This window comes from Rana temporaria, chromosome 12, assembly GCF_905171775.1.
Source record: "Rana temporaria chromosome 12, aRanTem1.1, whole genome shotgun sequence".
Lineage (NCBI taxonomy): Eukaryota > Metazoa > Chordata > Amphibia > Anura > Ranidae > Rana > Rana temporaria.
Window position 1 is genome coordinate 43312623 of NC_053500.1, and position 24803 is coordinate 43337425.

At 43.1% G+C, this 24803-nt stretch overlaps 1 protein-coding gene across 2 annotated transcripts in view; it reads right to left on the reverse strand.

The window, feature by feature from the left end:
- Window positions 1–24803, reverse strand: part of LOC120919271 (collagen alpha-1(XVIII) chain-like) — an 89236-nt gene that overhangs the window by 27828 nt on the left and 36605 nt on the right. For both annotated transcript variants that reach the window (XM_040331345.1, XM_040331344.1), the window contains exons 9-14: window positions 22556–22618; window positions 20712–20735; window positions 14116–14241; window positions 11140–11178; window positions 1916–1987; window positions 1743–1784 (exon numbers count right to left, since the gene is read on the reverse strand). In XM_040331345.1, coding sequence (XP_040187279.1) covers window positions 1743–1784; window positions 1916–1987; window positions 11140–11178; window positions 14116–14241; window positions 20712–20735; window positions 22556–22618 — 366 coding nt within the window. The remainder of the gene's footprint in view (window positions 1–1742; window positions 1785–1915; window positions 1988–11139; window positions 11179–14115; window positions 14242–20711; window positions 20736–22555; window positions 22619–24803) is intronic.

Consider the following 24803-nt stretch of genomic DNA (forward strand, 5'->3'; position numbering starts at 1 on the left):
AACTGAAAAAAAAAAACCATCAATTGCAGCCTCTGTGCCAATCAAATGCATTTAATTTTAATGGTTCAAAAAATGTCAGGCAAAATTGTCGGCCTTCACACATGTTCAAAACTGGCCCTCTGAAAAAAGTTTGGACACCCCTGCTCCACTATTTACCAGCCCATCTCCGGCCGCATCTTTTGACCGCCAGCTTGGACCTGACACGTGTGGTGATGCCACATCAAAGCTTTCCCTACGCATTTAGTTGACTGACGTGCTCCAGGGGTGGAGCATGTTTCTTTCATTGGAGATGAGAGCCATCTTCATCATAATGGTTGAAGTTTGAAGATTGCTGGTTTGCACAGGGTACTTTAAATATATATAAAAATTAAGCAATATATGAATTGTTTCTTGATATAAATACCGTATGCATAGGACATTTTTTGATATATGAACTGTTTTTGATTTTTCCTTTTATGATATGAAGCAGCACATGACATTTTTGCATAGTTCTTTCTACACACTTTATTTTTGTATTATTGGCACATAAGTACTTTTTTATTGATTGTTATCAGGGCCGGCCCTATGATGGGACCGGGTGGTACCATGGGTACCAGGCAGCACTTTTAGGGGGGCAGCATACTGATCCTGATTCATAGAGCCATGCTAGGTCCTCTTTATAAAGAGTCTCGACAGGTCCTCTATATACATGTATAGAGCCATGACAGGTCCTCTTTATACTTCTTTATACATGTATAGAGCCATGACAGGTCCTCTTTATACTTCTTTATACATGTATAGAGCCATGACAGGTTCTCTTTATACATCTATAGAGCCATGACAGGCCCTCGTTATATATCTTTATGCATGTATAGAGCCATGTCAAGTACTCTTTATAGTCCTATATACATTTATAGAGCCATGACAGGTCCTCTTGATATTCCTTTACATGTAAAGAGTAATGACAGGTCCTCTATATACATGTATAGAGCCATGACAGGTCCTCTTTATAGTCCTATACATGTATAGAGCAATGACAGGTCCTCTTTATACTCCTTTATACATGTAGAGCCATGACGGGTCCCCTTTAATTATCATGATATAAAATAATGAATGTGGGGGCCTTTTGGTTGGCGTGATTTTTTTTCTGGGGGGAGGGGGGGGGGCAGCATTTCATTCTTGGTCCCAGGCAGCACAATGTCTTGGGCCGGCACTGATTGTTATGTACATGCTACATGATTTCTTTGTGGAGAATTGGTGATAGCGCTGTCCGCACAAAAACAACGTGTAGCAAAATGACTGAAACCAGCATGGCTCTCTCAAGACGCAGGTCTCAGAGAGATCTAAAATCATACATAGGCAGTTGGTTAATAATTCAGCTAATCAGTATCTACCTAAAACTGAAATATCTTGTATGGATTTACAGACCCTTTAATGCTATATTCAGAGTTCAAATCTCTGTCCTGTGAGGATCCCTTAGCGATGTAAATATCTTGTCTAGAAAAAGTAGTTGGACACTTTGAACTCGATCACTGAATATACCAAATTTACTCTTTTAGGAACACTGTAGATTTTAGGTGTACTGTATATGGCTTACTGAGGATAAAAACAGGGCCCAATCCAAGTCAATGAAACTGAACCCACTCTGCCCAAACCCCGGATCATCTTGGTAAAATGGCACTGTTATTTTACAGAGCTGTGCCAGTATGTTACCCAGATACAAACATGTCATCTCCATCCAAGTGCCTGGAGTTCCACCTTACCGTCTGCTTGCAGTGTGGACGAGGGGGGACAGGGAACACTCTCTGAAGAGAAATACAGACCGATACAGTAAGTGTCAACATCCATAATGATCTGTAATGCACAACTGAATAATGCTTTGCATATGCGCAAGCAAAGTTGCACCGAAAATGCTGATTACTAGAGTAGCACTTACATTGAGGTATACGACTCCTGGAGGGCCAGGAGGACCGGGGGATCCAGGGGGACCAGGATTTCCAGGAAGACCCTGTTAGGAAATTCACCATCAAAGTGCTGTTTATTGGCTTGTAGAGAAAAAAAAATGCATCCTATATACAGTATGTCCTAAAAAGTTCTAACACTGTCTGATGCTGGCCATAGATGTTTACATTTTTATTACAGGTACTTATATAGCACCATTAATTACGCAGCACTTAACATACACTATATTATCAAAAGTACTGGGATGCCTGCCTTTCCACGCACATGAACTTTAATGGCATCCCAGTCTTAGTCCGTAGGGTTCAATATTGAGTTATCCAACCCTTTGCAGCTATAACAGCTTCAACTCTTTTTGGAAGGTTGTCCACAAGGTTTAGGAGTGTGTATGGGAATCATTGACCATTCTTCCAGAAGCGCGTTTGTGAGGTCAGGCACTGATGTTGGAGAGAAGGCCTGGCTCACATTCTCTGCTCTAATTTAACCCAAAGGTGTTCTATCGGGTTGAGGTCAGGACTCTGTGCAGCCTAGTCAAGTTCCTCCAACCCAAACTCGCTCACCCATGTCTTTATGGACCTTGCTTTGCGCACTTGTGCGCAGTCATGTTGGAACAGGAAGGGCCAACCTAAACTGTTCATACAAAGTTAGGAGCATGAAATTGTCCAAAATGTGTTTCATATGCTGACGCCTTAAGAGTTCCCTTCACTATAACTAAGGGGCCAAGCCCAACCCTTGAAAAACAACCCCACACCAAAATCCCCCTCCACCAAATGATTTGGACCAGTGCACAAAGCAAGGTCCATAAATACATGGATGATCGAGTTCGGGGTGGGGGAACTTGACTGGCCTGCACAGAGTGCTGACCTCAACTTGAAAGAACTCCTTTGGGATGAATTAGACTGCGAGCCAGGCCTTCTTGTCCAACATCATTGCCTGACCTCACAAACGCACTTCTGTAAGAATGGTCAAACATTCCCATAGACACACTCTTAAACCTTGTGGACAGCCTTCCCAGAAGAGTTGAAGTTGTTATCGCTACAAAGGGTGGACCAACTCACTATTGAATCCTACAGACTGAAGCCTCGTAAACACGACCGAGTTTCTCTGCAAAAACCAGCAAGAAACTTGCTGGGAGATATTTTTTTGCAGAGGAAACCGGTCGTGTGTACATTTTTGTTGAGGAAACTGTCGAGAAACTCGACGAGCCAAAAAGAGAGCAAGTTCTCTATTTCCTCGACAGGAATGAAGAAACTTGCCTTGTCGAGTTCCTCGACAGCCTAACAAGGAACTTGACGAGGAAAACAATGTGTTTCGCCCGTTGAGTTACTCGGTCGTGTGTGTACGAGGCTTGAGACTGGGATACCATTAAAATGCATGGAAAGGCTAACGTACCAATACTTTTGGTAATATTATATATATATATAATTGCACACACACACATTAGTCCCTGCCCTCAAGGAGCTTACAATTTAAGGTCTCCAACTCACATTGATACATACTGCCAATTTAGACAGAAACCTTACCAACTTTCCAGCAAACCTTTAGAATGAGGGAGGAAACCCACACAGGAACAGGGAGAACATGCAAACTCCAGGCATGTATTGTCATGGTTGGGAGTCAAACTGGTGACCCTGGAGCTGCTAGGCATATGTGCTAACTACTTAGCCACTGTGCCGCCCAAGCATTTAGAAAGTCTAAAGCCTCGTACACATGATCAGTCCATCCGATGAAAACGGTCTGAAGGACAGTTGTCTTAGGTTAACCGATGAAGCTGACTGATGGTCCGTCACGCCTACACACCATAGGTTAAATAACCGATCGTGTCAGAACGTGGTGACGCAAAACACAACGACGTGCTGAAAAAAACGAAGTTCAATGCTTCCAATCATGTGTCGACTTGATTCTGAGCATGCGCGTTTTTTTAACCGATGGTTTTGCATACTAACGTTCGGTTTTGACCAATCGGTTAGCAATCCATCGGTTAAATTTTAAAGCACGTTGGCTTTTTTTTAACTGAAGGTTAAATAACCTATGGCGCCCACACACGATCAGTTTGGATCGATGAAAAAGGTCCATCAGACGGTTTTCATCGGTTTAACCTATCGTGTGTACGAGCCTTTAGGCTACTTTTACACTGAGACGCTTTGCAGGCGTTATAACGCTAAAAATAGTGCCTGCAAAGTGCCTTGAAAAAGCTTTTTCTTTCACTCCAATGTGAAAGCCCGAACAAGAAGAGGAGAATCGGGGCTGCTCTGTGCAAAACCATTGCACAGAGCAGGTAAGTATGACACTTTTTTTTGTTTAAAGAAGAAGTTTTTTTTTTTAAATCAGAATGGTGTTTATTGAAACATTCACAATTTTACACAGATAAAACATCTCTCCACTGCACATACATATGGTAAGACCTGAACGACATATCATACATAAAAAAAGAAAAAAAAAAAAAGGAAAAAAGGAAAAAACAGCAATTTCTTTTGTATACAGGCTTGTCCCTTACTCCACCCACCAGCACCAGTACTCCCCCAAAATCCACTGTACATGTCCTCCCTCCCAGCACCAATAATACAGTCAACATGCCTCAGCAATCCCACATATGTACATGTCTATAGGCACCTCAGAAGTCTGGTCATGACTAGCTCCGCAGGGCTCAGACCTGGCGTATCCAACCACATCCCCCATATCCTCTCAAATCTGCCAGGACACCCCCTATGTTGGTAGATGAATTTTTCCATTACTAATGCCCTTCCCACATGGGAAATCCAGGATGAATGGGTCGGAGGGGAGACAGATTTCCACCCTATTAGTATAAATTTTCTAGCCTGGAATAATGTCCTAGAGACAGCCACCCTGGTCGCCTCCTCAGGGATTGCATCCTCCAGCACCCCCAGCAGGCAGCAAATAGGATCTACCGGGACCTTCGTCTGAAAAGCCGAGTTAATTGTCTTCACCACCTCACCCCAATACCTGTGCAATTTTGGACAACGCCACAGGAGATGTATCAGGTCCCCCTTGTGCTGCTGACATCTGAAGCACAGCGGGTCCGCCCGCCTACCTATCCTGTGCAACCTCATCGGTGTGTAATGGACCCTTAATAATATGTAGAGCTGTGAAACCTTTTGAGCGACGTTCAGGGAGCATGTAGTCAGGGACTGAAGGGCTTCCTCCCACTGGTCTCCCGTCACCTGGCCGAGATCCCTCTGCCAGGCGGACAGGGCCCCACATGGGTATGCGTCCAGGTGTCTGGACAGTAGCATCTGATAGCACTGAGAGATAATTCCTTTGGTCTCGGAGGTTGTGCTCAGCAAGTGAAAAACTGGGGCGGGTGACAATGTCCACTCCACAGCATTCCCCTGTGCTGCTACCGCATGGACAAGCTGAAGATATGAGAGCCACATGGACGCTGGAAGATCAAATCGGGCCTGCAGCTGATTGAACGTCAGTAGCCTGCCGATTTGGAATATCTGAGACAGCATTGTTATCCCATACACCTTCCATCTAGGTTGAAATGAATAGGAGATAGCGCTAATATTAACTAGTGCTAAGTGAATACAGTAAATGTGATAGTATTGATCAAAAAACAGTGAATAATGTTACTAGGAAACAACAACACTTATGAACAAATACACTCTATCTAATGAGATATTAAAGTGAGTTCATAATGGGTTAATAGGAATAAACCCATATGCAGCCCTGTAGATGATCAGCTGGCGTCTCCTCCTCACTGCTTCTCATTAGACAGAAAACGACCTTCCCAAAGATCCAGTCAGAAATACTCCAATATGTAGGAAAGAGAAAAAAGAGAGGACAAGCCTCATAGTACAATATTGTATGACAAGGACGGTGGACAAGGGACTACACCGACGGTGTATGAACTCACAAATCTGCCGATTAACACAGGCTCCGAATCAAGTTGCCGCTCAGTGTGATGGTCTCCTCACTAGGATCGTAATCCCGTCACATAGGCTCCTCCCCCACGCGTTACGTCACTCGGCACGTGACTTAGTCATGGGTCTCTAAATGACTGTAAGAGACGGCTGAGCTTTTAACAGAGCCGCTGCGTGTCATTCAAACAGGAAGTGAAACCACAAAGAAGGGAGCTGACATCTACATCATTGCTGGCAAAACTCGAGCACTATGCAATGCAAAGCAGATTTATGTGCTCGCTACATGTATAACAATATGCGATACAAAGTTTTTAATACAAAAAGAGAAATTAAAAAGAACTATACTCTGTCAACACAATTTAAACATTTGTTCTATTGCTGACATGGAAGAAACATTAAAAAAGGAACATGCCTACTTTGTGGATTAACACACATCGCCCCCTTCTTGTAGTCAATAGGTACTACATACAGATATACGCAAATAATCCATAAATTCATACATCTTGAAGGGGTATGTGAAAATGCTGCTGCATTATGATAAATCCACATTAAAAAAAACATGGATGTTAGTAAATAAATAATATATAGATAAAATGCATTGTATACTACAATTACAAAAATATACATTTAAAAAAGATTGAATTCCTGTGTATATATATATACACTCCCAGGCCCTCACCATAAGGACGTGGGTTTGGGCAAAAAAACCTGCCCATTCAAGATGTAAATTTACAACCAAAGGTGCAAGAAATTTTACAAACTTTTCCTAGACCAATCAGATCACTACACAATCAAAATTGTGCATGATAAAAAACATTAAAATGTATTTAAAAAATCTACTCAAACTAAAAATCTGAAATGAAACAATTCAAATCAAATTCTACATTGAGCCCATTGTGCACTAAGGAGCGCATTTCATGTATCCATCTGGATTCGCTTTTGCTAAGTTCGCGAACTTTATGGCTGCCTCTCCAATGAGGGATATATTTCTCAATGGCCCAGAACTTTAAATATTTGGGATCTTTATTATGACACAATGTGAAATGACGCGAAACATTATGATCGGGATACCCCTTCTCAATGTTTTGAACATGTTCTCTTATGCGTTTCCACATTGGTCTTTTAGTACGCCCTATGTATTGGAGTGAGCAAGAACACTGTAGGACATAAACCACGCCTTCTGTTCGGCATGTGATGAGATCTTTGAATGAATGAATGAATGACTGACTTGTATAGCGCAACTCATGCAAACTGAATCGCCTCTGGGCGCTTTTTCCAGCCAGAGTCTGCTTGGCTGGTGCGGTCATTTTACCCCGTAGGATCGTGACACGCTTGGGACACACAGTCATACACACAGATATACATATATATACTGGGCCAATTTGGACAAGATCCAATTTACCTTTGATCTCATATTCTTTTTGGGTCACGTTGGACATGAATTTGGAACATTTGTGTCCATTGAGGTTAGTTTTTTTACAAGCGTAACACCGCTTGCAAGGGAAAAACCCCTTTCCCTGATAGAAAGTTAATTGATTGTGTTTTGTTGGGGGGTCAGGGACATTTTTCGCTACCAAGTCCCGTAGGGTAGGGGCTCTTCTGTATACTATCTTTGGAATGCTTGGCAGTATACCTTGTAACTGTCTGTCAGCTTGTAGTATGGGCCAGTGTGTTCTAAAGATCTTTTCTAACTTTTTGTGCTGAACACTATAGTTAAGAATAATGGGTAATTCCATTCCAACTCCATTATTTTTGATCTTGTCCTGTATGAAAGATTCTCTAGATGTATCATATACTTTTGAGATTTGGGTTTGTATAAAATCTTCATCGTACCCCTTATTCACAAATTTCTTTCCCAGCATATTAGCTTGTTCCAAAAAGACATTGGGGTCCGTACAATTTCTCCAGATTCTTATCATTTGTCCTTTGGGGATGTTGATCAACCAAGGATCATGATGACAGCTATCTGTTGGTATATAGCTGTTTCTTTCTACCGGTTTGAAATATGTTTTTGTGGTTATTTTTAGGGGTTCCAAAGTGATTTCCAAATCCAGAAATTGAGTCGATTTATCACTAATTACGTACGAAAGCTTGATGTTCTTCTGATTCTGGTTCAAATTATCAAGGAATTGTGTAAGGGAGGCCTCATCACCACTCCAGATGATGAGGCCTCCCTTACACAATTCCTTGATAATTTGAACCAGAATCAGAAGAACATCAAGCTTTCGTACGTAATTAGTGATAAATCGACTCAATTTCTGGATTTGGAAATCACTTTGGAACCCCTAAAAATAACCACAAAAACATATTTCAAACCGGTAGAAAGAAACAGCTATATACCAACAGATAGCTGTCATCATGATCCTTGGTTGATCAACATCCCCAAAGGACAAATGATAAGAATCCGGAGAAATTGTACGGACCCCAATGTCTTTTTGGAACAAGCTAATATGCTGGGAAAGAAATTTGTGAATAAGGGGTACGATGAAGATTTTATACAAACCCAAATCTCAAAAGTATATGATACATCTAGAGAATCTTTCATACAGGACAAGATCAAAAATAATGGAGTTGGAATGGAATTACCCATTATTCTTAACTATAGTGTTCAGCACAAAAAGTTAGAAAAGATCTTTAGAACACACTGGCCCATACTACAAGCTGACAGACAGTTACAAGGTATACTGCCAAGCATTCCAAAGATAGTATACAGAAGAGCCCCTACCCTACGGGACTTGGTAGCGAAAAATGTCCCTGACCCCCCAACAAAACACAATCAATTAACTTTCTATCAGGGAAAGGGGTTTGTCCCTTGCAAGTGGTGTTACGCTTGTAAAAAAACTAACCTCAATGGACACAAATGTTCCAAATTCATGTTCAATGTGACCCAAAAAGAATATGAGATCAAAGATCTCATCACATGCCGAACAGAAGGCGTGGTTTATGTCCTACAGTGTTCTTGCTCACTCCAATACATAGGGCGTACTAAAAGACCAATGTGGAAACGCATAAGAGAACATGTTCAAAACATTGAGAAGGGGTATCCCGATCATAATGTTTCGCGTCATTTCGCATTGTGTCATAATAAAGATCCCAAATATTTAAAGTTCTGGGCCATTGAGAAATATATCCCTCATTGGAGAGGCAGCCATAAAGTTCGCAAACTTAGCAAAAGCGAATCCAGATGGATACATGAAATGCGCTCCTTAGTGCCCAATGGGCTCAATGTAGAATTTGATTTGAATTGTTTCATTTCAGATTTTTAGTTTGAGTAGATTTTTTAAATACATTTTAATGTTTTTTATCATGCACAATTTTGATTGTGTAGTGATCTGATTGGTCTAGGAAATGTTTGTAAAATTTCTTGCACCTTTGGTTGTAAATTTACATCTTGAATGGGCGGGTTTTTTTGTCCAAACCCACGTCCTTATGGTGAGGGCCTGGGAGTGTATATATATATACACAGGAATTCAATCTTTTTTAAATGTATATTTTTGTAATTGTAGTATACAATGCATTTTATCTATATATTATTTATTTACTAACATCCATGGTTTTTTTAATGTGGATTTATCATAATGCAGCAGCATTTTCACATACCCCTTCAAGATGTATGAATTTATGGATTATTTGCGTATATCTGTATGTAGTACCTATTGACTACAGGAAGGGGGCGATGTGTGTTAATCCACAAAGTAGGCATGTTCCTTTTTTAATGTTTCTTCCATGTCAGCAATAGAACAAATGTTTAAATTGTGTTGACAGAGTATAGTTCTTTTTAATTTCTCTTTTTGTATTAAAAACTTTGTATCGCATATTGTTATACATGTAGCGAGCACATAAATCTGCTTTGCATTGCATAGTGCTCGAGTTTTGCCAGCAATGATGTAGATGTCAGCTCCCTTCTTTGTGGTTTCACTTCCTGTTTGAATGACACGCAGCGGCTCTGTTAAAAGCTCAGCCGTCTCTTACAGTCATTTAGAGACCCATGACTAAGTCACGTGCCGAGTGACGTAACGCGTTGGGAAGGAGCCTATGTGACGGGATTACGATCCTAGTGAGGAGACCATCACACTGAGCGGCAACTTGATTCGGAGCCTGTGTTAATCGGCGGATTTGTGAGTTCATACACCGTCGGTGTAGTCCCTTGTCCACCGTCCTTGTCATACAATATTGTACTATGAGGCTTGTCCTCTCTTTTTTCTCTGTCCTACATATTGGAGTATTTCTGACTGGATCTTTGGGAAGGTCGTTTTCTGTCTAATGAGAAGCAGTGAGGAGGAGACGCCAGCTGATCATCTACAGGGCTGCATATGGGTTTATTCCTATTAACCCATTATGAACTCACTTTAATATCTCATTAGATAGAGTGTATTTGTTCATAAGTGTTGTTGTTTCCTAGTAACATTATTCACTGTTTTTTGATCAATACTATCACATTTACTGTATTCACTTAGCACTAGTTAATATTAGCGCTATCTCCTATTCATTTCATATCATTTTGGTTTTGTTCACCTATTGGATACGCAGCTTTTATTATTTGACATTTTTTGCTGGGTTTTTCTTACTTTGTTTTTTTATATGGTAGCGCAGTAGTACCACTCCTTCCATCTAGGTTCCCGCTGCAATTTAGCTAGTTCAGAGTATGAAGAGTTGTTCCATATAGGACTATGTTCAGTGAACCCCCTCACCCCCTGAAGCTGCCTGCCCTTGTTCCAAACCTTTTGAGACAGTGTCAAAGTCGGGTGAAGCTTGTTAGATTTCAGGAACATTTGTGCCCCCAGGCCCAGGGGGATGGTTTCGGCTCCAGAAGCAAATAGCATCAGTCGCGCCGCCGATCCCACAGGGTCCCTAGTCATGGAGCCCACCAGATGCTGCAGCTGTGCAGCCATGTAATATACCCAAGGGTTGGGGACCGCCAACCCTCCATCATCCTTCGCTCGCTGGAGCTGCTCCAGCCTAATCCTGGGGGCCCTCCCGTTCCAAAGCAATTTCCTGAATAGGGTGTTCACCACTCTGAAGATCTTCAGGTGAATGACCACTGGGGAGTTATGTAAGAAGTACAACAGTTGGGGCATTAAGATCATTTTTATTAAGTTTGCTTTGCCTGCCAGGGACATCTTAAGATTGTTCCATGTGTTAATTTTATCTCGAAATCTGGACAGCAATGGGTATATGTTTAGCTGACAGTATTCTGACAGTTTGGGCGAAATTTGCACCCCTAAGTATCTAAAACTATCCACTACTGGAATGGGGCAAGAGGCAGGAAGGGCCACCTCCCTGTCAAGAAGAAGGTTTATTGTTACTTTTAACTCACCGCAAAGGCCAGAGATCCATACAGCTCAGATTTACCATTCTAAAGAAAGGAAAAGGTTACACAATTATACATTGTAAGTGAACAGGTAAATATAAAAAAAACACGATCTATATTTAGGGGAGTAATTATTAAAGAGCAAATGACTGGTTAGGCCCATATTTTCTGTTGGGTTGTTCCCTGTAAAAAATAACATTGTGTATTTCCTGAATCATCCCACATGTGAATTTTCCATTAAAAAATTCAGTCTTTATTGATTAATTGTTTCCTATTGACTTACACCACTCATTCTCTGTCACACATATTAACTGGAGTTCCAATGTCCTGCATATGTAGATTTCACCCTCAAAGGAAATGTGGTGTCTTTCAGTTCTCCGCGGCTTCTCCAGACCCTTTCACGTCTGTCACATATGCTCAGGGTGAACCTGCTCTCATCTGTGAAAAGCATGGGGCACCAGTGGCGCACCTGCCAATTCTAGTGTTCAATGGAAAATTCCAATCAAGCTCCATAGTGAGCACAGAGCACACTAGAGGACGTCGGGGCCCTCAGGCCACCCCCATTAAGTCTGTGTTTTATTGTTTGGTCAGAGACATTCACACCAGTGGCCTGCTGGAGGTCATTTTGTAGGGCTCTGGCAGTGCTCATCCTGTTCCTCCTTGCACAAAGGAGCAGATACTGGTCCTGCTGATGAGTTAAGGACCTTCTACGGCTCTGTCCAGCTCTCCTAGAGTAACTGCCTGTCTCCTGGAATCTCCTCCATGCTCTTGAGACTGTGCTGGGAGACACGGCAAACCTTCTGGCAATGACACGTATTGATGTGCCATCCTGGAGGAGTTGAACTGCCTGTGCAACCTTTATAGGGTCCAAGCAGGGCCATCTTTTCCATTGGGCACGCTGGGAAGTTGCCCGGGGGCCCCGCTTGCCTGGGGGGCCCCACCGGCTGCCCAGCAACCCCAGTAAAAAATTATGGAGAGTGACGGGTTAGAACTGCCCATGCCCAGTTCGCGGAAATCACAGAGAAGATCCGGTCCTCCACGAGTGCGGGGGGTTGCTGATGTAAGGGGGGAGTGAATGCAAAAATGTAAGGGGGCACTGATATAAAGGTTCCCCCTCCAATATTAGTGACCCCCCTTACCTTAGTGTATTTAATCTAAGGAAGGTGGTCTCTGGTCACCAGAGTACCCCCCACATCAGAGTCTGCAGGATTCCCCCTTACAATGCAAGTTGGAACTCAGTCTGCGGACCCTGATGTAAGTGGGAAAGAGAAAGCAGTGGACTCTGATATAAGGTTGTCTCTGGTCACCATAGCTCCCCTCCACATCAGAGTTCCCCCCTTAGATCATGATCTGCAGCGTTCCCCTTTACATAAGAGTTCCCTTTCACTGTAAGGGGGAATCCTGCAGACTCTGATGTAAGAGGAAACTCTGTGCTGGCTGGGTTATAGTAACCTGACCTTCATGTCAATGAAGATTTTTTTTTTTTTTTACTTTTGTTTAACTTAAACACATTTCTAATAGCACTAGCTATATGTTTATAGTTTAAATACTGACATTTGCATTGTTGGGCACTGAAAACTGTAATTTTAGGTACTTTTTTTGCAGTGGCAGTAAAAAATGTGGTTCTGCCAGTAAATTTTATGATTTTTGTCAGTAAATTCTTGTGCATGATTGTGTAGACAGGGCCCCAGTGCACTGTATTGCCCGGGGGCCTATAATGCTCTTAAGATGACACTGGGTCCAAGTATTGCCTCGTGCTACCAGTAGTAACACTGACCCTAGCCAAATTCATAACTAGTGAAAAACAGTCAGAAAAGATGAGTAGGGAAAAAAATGTCAGACACCTCCACCTGAAAAAACTTTCCTGTTTTGGAGGTTGTCTCATTGTTGCCCATCTAGTGCACCTGTTGTTAATTTCAATTAACAGCAAAGCAGCTGAAACTGATTAACAACCCCCTCTGTATACACCCCTCCCCCTCTGCTACTTAACTGACCAGATCAATATCCCAGGTGTTCTGATTCAAAAGTGTTCCTTTAATTTTTTTGAGAAGTGTATATAGTCCAGATATTGGTATACAATGAAAAATAAGCCAATACTATTGATTTTGTTGTCAGGGAGATGGTGTTTCAACTGCTGGTTAAGCAACATTTTAAGACCACCATTCCAAACTTGTTTTAGTTTCTGATAAAGTGTCGAGGGGATAAAACCTTTGTCAAATTTTTATTTACAGCCTGTGTCCCAATTGGGGAGCTTTTACTCCCTGTTGTGTTGATGGTAAGTCTCTCCAGAGGGGGCACAGTCCCCTTTCAACTTTATCAGTTGAAAGGGGAAGTGATAGAACCTCAGCCAAGTTATTATTATCCTGTTCTGGTGACAACTGCACCCCTCATTTCTTGTCTTTCACAGGGACAGGAGGTGAGTAGGTACAGTATCTCCCCAATGGGGACATATAAAAGGAGGTGACAATCTTTACTCTTCTGAAGTAGCTGAATATGGACTATAGCCTCCAGCTGGAGCAGCTTAATGGCTTTCAACTCCATTAAAAGTTGCAAAATAATACTATTCCTACTGAATTATGAACCTCCTGAAATGGGTGCATGTTGGCTTCTCTTTCAGTTGGAACAATAAATGGATCTGCTTTACTCTCCTGCCACTTTCTGTTGATATGCTAATTCTATGACATTATTCATTTCTGAGTCGATTAGCTGGAGCAAAAATTAAGATGAGGAGTTCTGACTTTTTTAGCAACATAGTTTGTCCGAGTCAGAGACTCAAACTTCATTGAAACCAGAGGATCAGCTAAAAACAAGCCAACAAATGAATTGAATTTATTTACTAAGGTCAATGTTGTCTTCTTTTAAAACCATGTCTTGCTTTTTAAGTAGCCTGTTAGTCTTCCTTTAATATGTAATCAATGGTCCATTATCAGTATTTTACAGTTAATACCCAGAAATACTATAAATGTGATGGAGCATACTAACCTGGTATATGGGTGAGAGGTTTGGACCTGGTGTGCTGGGAGGCCCTGGAAGACCTGGTGGACCTGGTGGCCCTGCAGGACCAGGAGGTCCTGAGATCACACTTTTTCCATTACAGACACCACAACCCTTTAAAAAAAAAAGCAATACGGTTAAGATAGTGATATAACAAGCATTTAATGCATCAGTGTCCAATATCTACTCCAAATAGCATTCTTAAGCCGTCTACACACGACCGTTTTTGGGACAAACTCTGACAGATTTTTCCGACGGAATTCCGCTCAAGCTGTCTTGCATACACAAGGACACACCAAATTCAGACCGCCAAAAAACACGGTGACGTACAACACTACGATGAGCCTAGAAAAATGAAGTTCAATGCTTCCGAGCATGTGTCGAATTGTTTCCGAGCATGTGTGTTTTTTTTCTCCGTTGGAATTCCATACAGACGAACGTAATTTCCATGTTCTCTTTCTAAGTCCGTTGGAATTTCCGAAGTCCGATGGGGCATAAACACGGTCGGTATATCTGATGAAAAAATTCCGTCTGACTTTTTCCATAGGAAATTCCTACCGCGTGTACGCAGCATTACTTAGTCTAGCCATACACACATAGATTTCTCTCGTTCAAGCCGCAGGGTGAATGAGAGAAATCTAATAGACTACTTCATGCCTGCCAGAAATCGTGGATGGAGGAATCTCTGCTGATGGATATTGTATTCAAGCAGCCACGACATCCATGACTGCTTGAATTCCCAAACAGTGGCTACAACAGTAAGGGCTCTTTCACACGGGACGGATCCATGATGATCCGCCCCGTGAACCTCCGCTTGCTCAGCAGGGATCGCTCCGTTGATCCCTGCTGAGTCGGCGGATGACAGGGCGGTCCCCGCACACTGTGCAGGGACCGCCCTGTGAGATCTCCGCTCTCCCCTATGGGGGGATCGGATGAACACAGACCGTTTGTCCGTGTTCACCTGATCCAATCAGCAGACGGATGGAAAAATAGGGTTTTCCTCCGTCTGCAGAATCGGAAGATTGTGAACCCGGATGAGATCAGGTGTCAGCGGATGATCCGCTGACACCCAAAATCTCATAGGGATCAATGTATGTCCCTTTTTCATCTGTAAACGGATGGATGAAAAAGCGGACTTACGGTCCGCCCGTGTGAAAGAGCCCTAACTGTTCAGTTGTCAATTTTCACCCTACTCCTTCAATATCTCAAGAGAAGTTTGTCAAACTGGGTTTTGCCAGCAGGGCTACTCATGGCTCAAATGTTGCCCTATTCAGTAGTTGATTGGCTGAAATTTGATTTGAGCCAGCCTAAATGCCAACTGAGATTTAATCAGTCACATGATAAGCCATATAGATAGTTTATTTTGCTATGGAGTCAAAAACCATCCATTTTGAAATCATGACTGACGGACAATACAGAAAGAAAATTAAGAGTACAGTGGAACCTCGGATTGCGAGTAACGCGGTTAACGAGCGTTTTGCAATACGAGCACTGTATTTTTAAAAAACGCGACTCGGTTTGCGAGTGTTGTCTCGCAAAACAAGCACGATTCAGGCCAAATCGGTTTGCAGTACCGCTTTGAGGTGGGTGCCGGAGCTGAGCAGAGCCGAACGTTGCCGATCACAGCAATCGGGGCCGTTCGGAAATGCACGTAAAGGCCCAAGGACAGCACGGCTGACCTCAGCAAATCTCAGGTAGAACGTCTTTCCAATGTTTGCCGAGGTCAGCCGAAGTGTCCTCCAGCCTTTTCGCCCATTTCTGAGGCTCTCTGGCCCCCCTCCCCCTGCCTCTGGCTGCATACTGTATTGTATCCCATTGAAGTCAATCTGGAACAAATTATTTTCGTTTCCATTGACTTTAATGGGGAAACGCGCTTTGATATGCGAGTACTTTGGATTACGAGCATTCTCCTGGAACAGTATATGCTCGTAATCCGAGGTGCCACTGTACATCTTGCACTTGGCAAACCAGTAGGCCAATAAATGTTTCTAAATTGAACCTTTGTACTGCAAGAACCTCCAGTTGTCCACATGTAGGAGTTGACCCTCTTTTGAAATACTGAAAAATGCAGGCATTCTGCAGAAAAGAAACTCCAGACCAGAACACTTCTTCTGCCCTCGTGCACCCACTTTACTGTTGCTTGGTATGACTGCTTGTTATAATGAGGGGCCAAAAGGTACATGAAGTGGGAAGAAGCTTGCTAAAGCCAGCACCCATATTAGCATAGCAGAGTACTCCAGGTTTTGGGGAGTCCCAGGGCATTCTACAAGATAATCAGAATAAGGTATAAACAGCTGTAGGTTCCTCCAACCTGTAATTAGTGCCAATTCAGACAATTTTATGAACCAACAGGTAACTCTCTTGGTATTTGTGGAAGCGACTGGTTGCATCAGACATAAAGAAATATATACAATCCGTCATACTGCCTGTTTGAGTAATTGGATCCTTTTCTGGGGAAGTGGTACTAGATACCTCACCAATACAGCCAATATATCGTAGGTCCATAAAATAAAGCAGAGGTGGGGTGCTACTACCCAGTAAGATGAGGGAATTTTCAGAGCTGCTGGGTGCGGAAAGGCACAGCTGCAATCAGGAGCGGCCTTAGGTGTTCAGGCGCCCTGTGCGAGCTAATCCTGTGGCGCCCCCCCCATCTTCACCCCTCGCCCCCTGGTCACCTAAACATATACAAAGAGGTCCCTTATATCCCCCTCCCCTTCTGTGTGTAGGCTGGCTATAAAAAGTAAATACTTTTTCTTTTTATCTGAAAAAGTAGATGCATGCAGGGCCAGGGGCTCAGTGTGACTTACCTTTCGGTGGACGGTGCGGCTTTGCATTTAAAAATGGCTTAGAGGCCACTGCGCATGCGCTGTCTGCCCGAGAATAGCCAAGCGTTTTCAGGCTTTCCCGAGCAGCGGCGGCGCATGCGCAGTGTGCCTGTCGGGGCCGGCAGCAGCCATTTTTTTTCAGGTGCCGCAGCCGATGCGTTGCTCTTCACCCAGTCCCAGGGCAGGGGTACCTGGCAGCGGCTGCTGCTGTGACTCGTAGGAGTCAGACTCCTGTGATGATCATGTGAGTAACTGACTGCGACTCACATTCTGCGAGCTGTGATGGCCGCACAGCGCCCCTGTTGCTCATGGCGCCCTGTGCGGCCGCACAGCTCGCACACCCCAAAGGCCGGCCCTGGCTGCAATGGCAATCATGAAAAGAGTTCTTCAAAATCAAGGCCCACAAGGCTGAAACATGTTTACATTTGCTGTCTGATATCGTGTCTGGAGAACCAATACATTTTAAAGAGGCAGGCAAGGAGTTGTGGACTATTTCTTTTCACAATATATTGTAGGCGTCTGTTGTCTAGAGTGAGTCTTTATGACTTGAGCTTAGCCATAGACAATGCAAAAAAAAAACCAGTAAAGCAAAATCACTGTGTAAGCAAAGCTAAATGGGAGCAACATCAGCTTTAACTGCTTAACCACTTCAGCCCTGAAAGATTTGGCTGACCAATGACCAGGCCGTTTTTTGCGATTCGGTACTGCGTCACTTTAACTGACAATTGTGCGGTCGTGCGACGCTGTATCCAAACAAAATTAACGTCCTTTTTCCCCACAAATAGAGATTTCTTTTGGTGGTATTTGATCATCTCTGCGACTTTTATTTTTTTGCGCTATAAACAAAAAAAGAGTGACATTTTGAAAAAAAAAACACAATATTTTGTACTTTTTGCTATAATAAATATCTCCATTTTTTTTAAAGTAAATTTTTTCTCAGTTTACACACACGCATCCCTGTTCTGCCTCTCATGTCTTTGCGACCACTGGTCATGAGCATTGGCACTCCCGCGTTGCAGCGTCCACGTGCGCGTGCCTGCTAACACCGCTTAAAGCGACCGACGTACAGCTACGTTGGTTCACCCAGCGGAGCCAACCTGCCGCAGTATAACTGCGGCGGCTGGTCCGCTAGCAGTTAAGGACCACCCCACGTACATATACTGAGGCAGGGTGGCCCTTAAACACAAAATCACATACCTGTACATGATTCCTGTGATCGGCTCTGGGGCACGCACTCCCGCTGCGATCGTTCTCAGGAGCGACAGGGCAGCAGAGTGGTGGTCTGCCTCTGCAAACAAGACAGATGCCATTCTGTGAGGGAAAAAGATGGAGATCTTGTGTTTCTGCTAAGCAGAAACATGGATCTGTTTTCCTCCAGTCACAGCATTCCCCCCACAATTAGAAATCACTACATAGGAGCACACTAAACCCTGCCAGTGTCATTTATACAGTGACAGTGCATTTTGTTTTAGCACTGATCACTGTAGTGGTGTCACTGGTCCCCAAAAAGTGCCACTTAGTGTCAGTTTGCAGCCATTACTAGTAAAAACAATAAAAAATAAATAAAAAGTCCATAAATCTATCCCATAGTTTGTAGATGACTTTTGCAAAAACCATTCACATATACACTTATTAGGATAATTTTTTACCAAAAATATGTAGCAGAATACATATTGGCCTAAATTGATGTAGAAATTTGTTTATTTTTTATTTTTTTATTGGATATGTTTAAAGCGGAGCTCCACCCTAAAGTGGAACTCACGCTGATCGGAACCCTCCCCCCCCTCCGGTGTCACATTTGACACCTTTCAGGGGGGTGCAGATACCGGTCTAAAGACAGGTATTTGCACCCACTTCCAGCCACAACAGTCTCGGGCAGACTGCGGGCATTACGTCACCTCCCGCCCCCCCCCCCCCCCCGTTGTGTGCTGGGAACACTCGGCTCCCAGTACACAGCGGGAGCCAATCGGCAGGCGCAGCATGACTCGCGCATGCGCCGTAGGGAACCGGGCAGTGAAGCTGGAGCGCTTCACTTCCTGGTTCCCTCACCGTGGATGGCGGGGGGAGCAGCAGAGTGTCGAGCGATCGCTCGTCCTCTGCTGCGGACGGCGCTGGACTCCAGGACAGGTAAGTGTCCTAATATTAAAAGTCAGCAGCTGCAGTATTTGTAGCTGCTGGCTTTTAATATTTTTTTTTCATGGCACGTCCGCTTTAATTGTTTTTCTCCAAAATTGTCAGTCTTTTTTTGTTTATAGTGCAAAAAATAAAGAAAGTTCTATTTGTGGGAAAAAAAGTACATTAATTTTATTTGGGTACAGCATCGCATGACAGCGCAATTGTCAGATAAAGTGGATGAAAAACCCACTCTCATCATTTATAAAGTACTGGCACAGTGCAGATCTATAAGGATATACATGCCTCATGCCTGCATGTATCCTTACCTTTTAAATATCTCCCCCTTCCTTATTTGGAGCCCTGCAAAACTCTGGATTCAGTGGGCGGGTTTGTTGTTCTGGCGCTCGGTGGGTGGAGTCGTGACTGCTGCCCACCTTTACACTCCCCTTGGCCAGGCAGCGGCACAAGGACAAACCTCACACTTCTTATAGGAAAAGTGCGTGCACAGGGGACACAGAGCATATTCTAGGCAGAAGCAGAGCACGCTCATAGCCCCCCTATGACTCCTGTGCATGTGCTACACAGGCTGTAGTCGGGAAGAGATTTGGGCATAGCTGTGCTAGTTCTGAGATGCTAGTACATGAGAGAAGGAAATTACCTGTCACTCACAGCACGGAGAAGAATCCGGCACATATTGATCTGTGTGTTGCTTTTTTTTCTAACTGAAAAAAGATAAGAGGATTGGTCAGAGCTGGATTAGCTCTTCGTGGCAAGACTGGGCACAGATGACATGACGTCCTATACTGTACAAGGTAGAAGTCTTAATTAAAAATGTTCTTTTCGGGTTTACATCCACTTTAAAGCAAAGCAGTACCGTACCGCAAAAAAATGGCCTGGTCAGGAAGAGGGTAAAACCTTCCCGGAGCTGAAGTGGTTAATGCAGGCCTGTCAAATGCATAATAGACTCTAACCAAAGTATTGGATTAAAAAGGAAAAGCACCGCTCACATCCTCCTCTACATCCTCTTCTAAGATTAAGCCCCATACAAATGAAGCACGTCAGGCCTTGTACACACGGTCGGACCAAAGCGATGTGACTGGTCCGTTGGACCGTTTTCATCAGTTCACCTCTGAAGTGGCCGTATGGCCTCATATGTGTACACACCGTCAGTCCAAAATCCGATCGGGTCAGAACGCGGTGACGTCAAACACACGACGTGCTGAATAAAGCGAAGTTCAATGCTTCCAAGCATGCGTCAACTTGATTCTGAGCATGCGCGGGTTTTGAACCGATACTTTTCTGTACTAACCATCAGTTTGGTCCGATGGGGCAGCGGTCCATCGGTTCGGTTTTGAAGCATGTTTTAAAATTTTGGACCGAAGTAAAACAGACCGATGGGCTATACACACGGTCGGTTTGGTCCGATGAAACTGAACTTCCGTTCATTCTCATCGGTTTGGTCCGACCGTGTGTACGGGGCCTCAGAGGGGCGTTTCCAAATGGGTGCAGAGCTAGCTGCATCCAATTTTTGAACTTCTGTTGTGCAGTTCTATCTTATACCTGCAGTTTCACTAAGCAAAGTATAATAGAGAATCTATATTCCAGTGGACTGTGCATCTATTGACTGCAAATCTATATACAAACCTCTCCCGGATCTCCCTTTTCTCCCTGAAACAGAGACATATAAAAAGTGATGATCAGCATAATAAATGCATCAATATAGTTGCTGCTGTGTATATTTTGCAGCCTAGCACTTGTGTAATAATATGTAGAGGGCATTTAAGATCTGATGAATGTCATTTGTTCATAATTCCGATTTGGGATGCTACACATGTATGTATGCAGGTATATACAAATACGATCATTTATTTTTTATTTATTTCTTAAGGATTGTGCATTGAATATACAAAACAATTTTTTTTCGTATATATTAGTTAACATGTCCTCTAAAGGTGTGTGTACAAAACCCCTGTCCTTTACTGGGCTCACATACTGATGACATTGAGATAGACAGTCATATACTGTAACTCATTTACAGGTAGTGATAAGGGAAGCTGCAGCAAGACATTGCCATCTACTGAGAGAAGTAAACCAAACAAATTGGGCTCATTCACTCAGACAGCCGGGGGTTAAAAAATAAACCTTGAATGGGTCCTGTTCTGTGGCAGTCTGGCCTACTGAATGCGACATGTTATTTAAAGTGGTTGTAAACCCTTACATGTATCCAGGGAAATAACTTGCCTTAGGTGATACACAGAGATGAAATAAATCCTACATAAATTGTACCTGTTTATCTGCAGTCCTCTCTTTCCTACATCCATTTAAGCATTAAGTGAGTCATGTTGATAGCAGAGGAACAAGGCAGTAGACAGAAATGACACTTAATGCTCTTATTCGAGACACACTATTCAGGGATATGCTTTGTTCATATTTCATGTGTGAGGGCTACAACCACTTTAATTTTTGCCTTGGCCCTAAAGTAAATGACGCCATGCTGTAGCTGCTCTGCAATCACGTTCCATGCACCCAGTTGCAGTGCGTTGGATTGGCATTTTGTTAAAGCGGGCAATGAGGACCATCTATCTAAAGCCCCCTGACAAGTGATCCATTATTAATTGCTTTTCAGATAGGCGTTACTATAGCAGAACATATGAACAAAAGGTTGTAAGAACAAGGTATGTCATATTATGTGTAGCTTTCCTGCATGTGTGCTTCAACAACCCCCATTACTTGGAAGGTGGAAAACCCAGTCACAAAATCTATTATTATTTCTGCCAAGTTCTTCTTACGCTTTGACCATAAACCAAAACAAATTTAAGTACCGCCCCAAGCATTTATCCTGTTACACTCCGGTGACTCTCACTAATCACAGGTGCCAGCGTCGGGAGAGCCCCCCGGCTCATAGCACACACATGGAAAAAAGAAAGATCAGACACTGCACTTCTGGACAAGCAGCCCAAGTGTAGAAGGTGAAAGTGGCTTCAGCCTCTATGACCAAGCCCTATGGGCAGGCCGAAACGTGTCAGCAGGGTGGCCTCGGTGAAGAACAAGGAGAAGCACACCGCTCCAGGCAGAATCAGGTGCAAGGTAGATCACAGGTGCAGACCTCGGCTCACCACTGTGGAAGACGAATAAAACAAGAAATTGGTCGCACACTGGAACTTCAAATTATCTTGATGTCATCTTTATTGTCAAAAGGGTCAGACAGATACAGGCAATAGTAGACGCGTTTCACAAGCGATAGATTGCTTGTTCACAACCAGGGTGGCCTCGGCGGATGGTCTGGGAGGAGCCAGGCTGAAACTACTTTTACCTCCTATACTTGATCTTCTTGCTTAGAAGTGCAGCATTTTATCTTTATTCTTTCTTCTTATAACTATTTTATTACTAATATTACTAATATAAAACCACAATTTAAAATTCTATATTAATTATATCACAACCCCATTAACTAAGGTGTAACATGAATAACATATATGAGTTTTTACCTTTGGTCCTGCAGGGCCAGGGACCTCTACAAATACTGCAGGAGATGCAGCAATAACACCCCCCTGTAAAAATACATTGAGAATAAATAATGTTTAATTATGTAGCAAGTCAAAGATCTCAGTCATTTATTACAAAGCATACTTTTTTTATAATTGCTTCTTTTCTTTATTATAACAAATTACAACACATGCACAAAAAAAAAAAGAGGAAACATAAACAAATAAAGGTAACAAAGAAAATACAAAAAACATCATCATACATATTTAAATAAGAATACATAGATTACCCCTCCCTAAGAGCACCCTTAGATTATGTCTCTTGCTTTGCTTCCCCTTCCCTCTCTTCCCCCCCCCCCCCATTCCACCCTCCGCCTACAAGAGGTAGAGGGAGATACAAGGGAGAGAGAGGAAAAAAAAAAGGGAAACCAAAAACCCTCTCTTTTCGTGACTCTTTAAATCCCATCACCTTATGACTCCCATGCCACACGAGAAGGAGGGACTCAATACCACCCTAGTAAAAAAGGAGAGAAAAAAAAAAAGTTTGTGTATAACTTAATAGTTCTAAGATAATCCATCTATTTCGTGGCTGTGGCAACTCCTGAAACCCCACTTCCCCTTCTTATGACCCCATTCAATCTAAATCCTTAATAGGATAAAAGGAGGAGAAAAAAAAAGGGAAATTCCCTATTTCGTGACTCTTTAAATCCCATCACCTTATGACCCCCCTACCACATGAGAAGGAGGGATTTAATAACACCCTATTAAAAAAAAAATATATATATATAATAATTTAGTAGTTCTTTATTTCGTGACTGTGACATCTCTTTAAAACCCCAATTCCCGTTCTTATGACCCCATCCCACCAGACTCCTTAATAAAATAAATAATAATAATAAAAAATAAAAAAAAGCATACTTGAAGTGAATATGTGATCACAGAACTTTCTTGACATGGCAGTGTTTCATGAACAGAGGTGAGCGTCACTTTACCTCAATTCACTTTTAGAAAATCAGGTGCAAAGTAGGCAATAGTATTTGTTGATCAGTGGCTGTGCGTCCATAGTAGGCACAGGAGCGCCGCCCCCTCTCTCCTGCACCCGTCAATCAACAATAGATAGATTTATGCATTACATGAATCTATCTATTGTCGCCGCTTCTGCCCCCTATTTAGGTGTCCGACCCCTTGTCGAGCGCCGGCCATCAGAATTACAGTGGTGGGGGGGCTCCTGATTAGAGCCTGGGGGCTCTAATATGCTTCCAAATTGTTAAACAGCGGGCACACTGCTGTGTGTTCGCTGTTTAAACAGTGCTGTGTTAGGGAATCGCTTCCCTAACACTGACCCGCCTCTCAGCCAATCGGGTGCACTGGGTCTGGTTACCTGTCACCTGATTGGCTGAAGCAACAGGCGCTGTGATTGGACGCCTATTAGCCTATTGATTGGAGTGCCGGGCGGGGCGGCAAACTGGATGCATTTGATGGGGCAAACTGGCATCATGGGGCAAACTGGCGGTGTTTGATGGGACAAACTGGCATCATTTGATGGGGTAAACTGGCATCATTTGATGGGGCAAACTGGCATCATTTGAGGGGGCAAACTGGCATCATTTGAGGGGGCAAACTGGCGGCAATTGATGGGGCAAACTGGCGGCATTTGATGGGGAAAACTGGCGGCAATTGATGGGGCAAACTGGAGGCAATTGATGGACACTGTGGCTGCGTTTGATGGCACAGTGGTGGCAATTGATGGGCACAGTGGCGGCAATTGATGGGCACAGTAGATGCGTTTGATGGGCACAGTGGCTGCAATTCATGTTTTTTTTTTTCGTTTGTTTTTGCACGCCACCCCCCCCCCCCCCTCCCAAAAAAAATTTGAGCACCAGCCGCCGCTGTTGTAGATGCTTATCTTTTAATGCCTAATGCATAAGCTGTATATGTGCAGATAGATCAGCAATGTTGTCATTGCATGTACAGCACTGGTGAAGAGACCTGATTCCAGAACAGACTATTCCATTCATATCAGGTATTCACTCCTTTGTTGGGTATGTACCTTTCTGAAGACAGTTGGACCCTTCAAACAAACATTTTTTTTTTTTTTAATTGATTCTGTTTTTTACATGTACTGTATATAAACAAATGTTTTTGTATTTAACTAATAAATGCATATTACAGTGTGTATCCATGACTGCTTCAAAAGCTTGCTATGCTTTTTAAAAAGAAAGTCCATCCCTGCCCTAATGCTTTCGAGCAA